This window comes from Diabrotica undecimpunctata, chromosome 11, assembly GCF_040954645.1.
Source record: "Diabrotica undecimpunctata isolate CICGRU chromosome 11, icDiaUnde3, whole genome shotgun sequence".
Taxonomy (NCBI): Eukaryota; Metazoa; Arthropoda; class Insecta; order Coleoptera; family Chrysomelidae; genus Diabrotica; species Diabrotica undecimpunctata.
In genome coordinates this window covers 26,996,746-27,001,342 of record NC_092813.1, presented here as the reverse complement: position 1 = coordinate 27,001,342, position 4,597 = coordinate 26,996,746, and the positions used below count along the sequence as shown (strand labels likewise).

Here is a 4,597-nt window from a genome sequence, read left to right as displayed (position 1 = left end):
GTAATCGATTTTCTTCCTTTTCAAAATTAAAACGTATCTTTTCCTATGTTCTTAGATTTGTTGGTAACCTAAAATCAGTCAATCAACGAACAGTTGGAAAGCTTTCTATTCAGGAACAAAGTAACTAATCAACTAATTAGATTAGTGCAACAAAGATATTTGAAGGAGGAAATAGAAAAGGTTAAAGGTAATTCTATAAAATTCAAATATTTGAAAAAATTAAATCCCTTCTTTGATTCACATGATCTCCTAAGAGTGGGCGGAAGACTTAGCCAGTCAGAATTAGCGTATGATAAACGCTTTCCTCTTCTTTTACCTTCCAAAGGTAATTTTATTAAATTACTTATTTCGGAAATCCATATTGTACATCTACATGCAGGCATTCAAGGTACGCACTTCGCCTTGTCACAAAACTTTTGGATAATTTCATCCAAACGTGTTATTCGTAGTGTCCTTTCAAAATGTCTTTCCTGTTGGAGACTAAAACCTCAAAATTATCAGCCACCTATGGGGGCTCTTCCCGACCTACGGATATCCAAGGCCAAACCATTTTCTTGCGTTGGCGTCGACTTTGGCGGTCCTTTTCTGATACGAGCCAATAAGCTTAAAAATGCTAAACGAACGAAAGCCTATATTTGCCTATTTGTATGCTTTGCCACTAAGGCTTTGCGCTTATTGTATTGAATTGGTATCCGAACTTAGTACCGAGGCATTTTTAGCCTCATTCAGACGTTTTATAGCACGCCGAGGACGTTGCTCTGTTGTCTATTCTGATTGCGGAACAAATTTTGTAGGAGCAAAATCCTATTTAGAAGACATTAAGTCACATTTTGATAAAAACGACGTCATTACATGGCATTTAAATCCTCCGGCAGCTTCCCATTTTGGTGGATTGTTTGAAGCGGGTATAAAAAGCGTAAAAACGCATGTGTCTAGAGTCATAGGCGAACAGGTTTTAACCTATGAAGAATTCAATACATTACTCATACAAATAGAGGCTGTCTTAAATAGTCGTCCCTTATGTCCTGTCCGTAATGATCCAAATGATTTTTCAGTGTTAACACCTGGTCATTTTCTTACACTAGAGCCTTTAAAGATAATTCCCGATCGGGATTACAGTGATGTTCATTTAAATAGACTAAGTCGTTGGCAATTGCTGCAACGATTACATGCAGACTTCGAGCGTTCATCAACGCTCGAAGTGGCATAAAAATGAGAGTAATCCTAATATAGGTACACTCGTACTAATACGTAATGAGACCAAGCCTCCCTTACAATGGCAAATGGGTCGAATTAAAACTTTAATTTTCGGTCAAGATGATATTGCTCGCGTAGCTATCGTACAAACCGCGAAAGGTGAACTTAGGCGACCTTTGGTTAAGCTATGCCCTTTGCCTTATATTGACTAAAAATGCAAATATGCATTTTGGTGAGTGGGAATGTTACGTCCCTCCACATATATTCTCAGTTTTTATTAATAATTTTTATTATTTTATTTTTATATTTTAATTCTTTACTTAACGTGTGTGTATGTCTTGTCATCGTAAATTAATACGGACCTGTACAGTCCCCCCTAGTCTTAAGGGAGCAAGCTACGGGACGACACGCATTTTCAATCTGAGTTTAGATATAGTCCTGTATAAATCGGGGCCGTTTAACACTCCAGTATTTTGTGTAACCTTGACCACGCGACCCTTTTGAGAAGATTTCTGTTCCCGAACCAGCCCAGTGCACTGAGGAAGAAGAAGAAGTATACATCAACATCACAGGTACCGTAATTTGATTGCATACACACATAGTATTTATATTAATTGATAAATTTACATATAACTTATTTTCATATTAAAATTAAGCCAGCACCTAAATAAACAATTATGAGTGAGTGCTTCTCTTATAGAACTTAACTACATTCAGAAGACAATGTAATAAATGAAGGCGAAGAAAATATAGAGCTAGAGCAAATAACTAGAGAAAAAGTAATAGAAGAACTATCAAATATAAAAATAGACAAGGCAGATGGAGATGATAAAATTGAACCAGAAATGGTAAAATACAAGGGAGAACAAGAAATAAACTGGCTATGAAAATATATAAAGAAAAGTGGAAAAAACTAACAAGCATAGTCACGAGGAGAAAAGTAGTATTAGCATTTATAGACCTAAGAACAGAATTGGACACGAAAGAAATAGAAATTATAGTAAAATTCGTGAGGAAAATAATGGTACCAAATACATTTTGGTAGCAAAAGAAGAGTAAAGATAAAAGGGGAAAGATCGGAAAAATTGAATTGAAAGACATTTATTAAACAAAGAGATAGTCTCAGTCCTTTGCTGTTCATAATAGTAATTAACGAATTGATAAGAAATACTAGAGTAAGAACCTACCAACTACAGACAATAATAGGACACCATAGATTACCACCCATAATAATAGTGTCGTTAATGTATGTCGACGACATAGTATTAATAGCAGATTCCAAGATTAAAATGCGGAAACTAATGGATATATGGATAGAATAAATAGAAGAACTAAAAATGGAAATAAACGAGGAAAAAAGTTAAGATAGTGAAAATCAGCGGCAAAGGAGATGAGGAAGATAATACAATGAAAATAAAGTGTAAAAACTCTTTACAACTTACAACTTACGTATACGGGGGAAGTATAATTACTAACGACGGAAAAATAGACTGGGAAATAAGAAAAGAGCACAGAAACCAAGCAAGTTATACTATACGTTAACCCCAATACTGGGAAAAGGGTAACTTACATGACAGACAAGGGTAAAAATATATAACACAATAGTGATATCGACTGTGCTTAATGCAAGCGAAAACTGAACAATTCTGGAAAACACAGAGCAGGATAAATGCAATGTAGATGAGGCACCTAAGAAAAATAGTTGGAAAAACAAAATGGGACAGATTAATCAACGAGACTATTAGGAGAATGGCCAACCAAGAACCAATAATGAATAAAATAGCCAAGAGACAAATGAATGCTATGGGCATCTGATGAGGATCTAACCCAATAGAATTACAAAAAAAGTATACGAAGCAAAGACTATCGTAAAAAAAGAGGCAGACCAAAAAAAAATGGATACAGTCAGTAGTAGAGGTGGGAAAAGTTAAAGAAAAATCACTCAAGGAATTAAATATAATGTCAAAAAATGGAAAAGATTGAAAGAGAAGGGCGAATGAAAAGAAAAATAGTTAGCCCAAATCAGACACCCTGAATACACAAGCTAAAATTTGTCTACCTTTATAGCATCATCCGATATATTAATTGAATTTCTACTACGCCAAAATCCTTCTGATGTTCAAGCATTCGTACTGAAAGCAAATATCCTTTCTCAAATGAAAGGTGAACCAAGAGGGTACATTAATTTCTCAAACAAAACTGTCTGGACAGATGTTCGTCCAGCACTATTAGCTAAATATGGCGACAGGAGATCTGAGGAAATCCTATTCACACTCACACAACTAACTACAATAATTCAAAAACCTCACGAAACCTAGGAGGAATAGTATCAAAGAAAAACTATTCATTTAAACGGCTTGTTACAACAATATTTCCTTAGATAATAATTCGGGACAGGACTTTTCAAATCACAATATTTTAAAAATTTAGCATTTTAAATATTCGCATATTAGTTGACAAATAGAGCGTCCTATTTTAATTTAATTTAATTTGTATTGTATTTTTTGTAGTATTTTGTTCTTTATTCTGTTTTATTTTAATATGTTTTATGTTATACATAATTTTATGTTTTTTTCATTATTAGATATTATTATTATTATGTATGATAATGTCGGCCCGTGCAAAAACATACAGGTATGCTGAACGATAAGAAGTATTTACTTCAAAAAACAAAACAATTCAGTCTAACTCGCCATTCGTGTGCAAAGTAAATAAATGTGAAGATAACCAATGCTTTAGTGATTTTAATCCATAGAGATGTAATTGTTTGTAGGGGAAAATGAAGGCAGAGGTATAAAAAAACTTTTACTTCTGAAAGGCCGGTCAAAGTCAGAAATATTAAGTTAATAATAAAATATAAATAAATATCAATCGATAGTAAATTTAATTACATAAAAAATATAAACTAATTCAGAAATAATAATATAATATTATAAAATTAATTATATAAACGAAATAAGATGTTTAAAATAAAATTTGAGTATAGTTTGAGATACTTAAAATTATACATCGCAGATTATTCAAGCTATGCGAAGAGAAAATACAAGACACACAGTTTGGATTCATGAAAGGCGTAGGTACGAGAGATGAACTGTTTAGTGTACAGGTATTATTCTAAAAATGCAGAGATATGACTTGTGATATTTACACCTGCTTTGTGGAATACCAAAAAGTATTTGACACAGTTCAACACCGAAAAATGATGGACTTTCTAACAAAAGCCCAAATAGATGATAAAGACCGGAGTATAATACAAAATTTGTACAGGAACTTATCAGCAACAATAAGAACAAACCTTGAAGATAAACCGACGGAAGCGATCCAGATTCTGCCAGGCGTTAGACAAGGATGTATACATTAACTTATATTATTCAACCTATATTCAGAGAAAATACTTAGT

General features: G+C 33.3%; 1 protein-coding gene across 1 annotated transcript; it reads left to right on the top strand.

Annotated features, from left to right (window-relative positions):
* Positions 1-610: 610 nt before the first annotated feature.
* LOC140452807 (uncharacterized) lies at positions 611-1,210 on the top strand. The gene has a single exon (XM_072547138.1). The coding sequence runs from the start codon at positions 611-613 to the stop codon at positions 1,208-1,210; it is 600 nt and encodes a 199-aa protein (XP_072403239.1).
* The last annotated feature ends 3,387 nt before the right edge of the window (positions 1,211-4,597 follow it).

Coding starts and splice junctions, on each gene's coding strand:
- LOC140452807 (XM_072547138.1), top strand. CDS start 611: ATGCTAAACGAACGAAAGCCTATATTTGCCTATTTGTATGCTTTGCCA.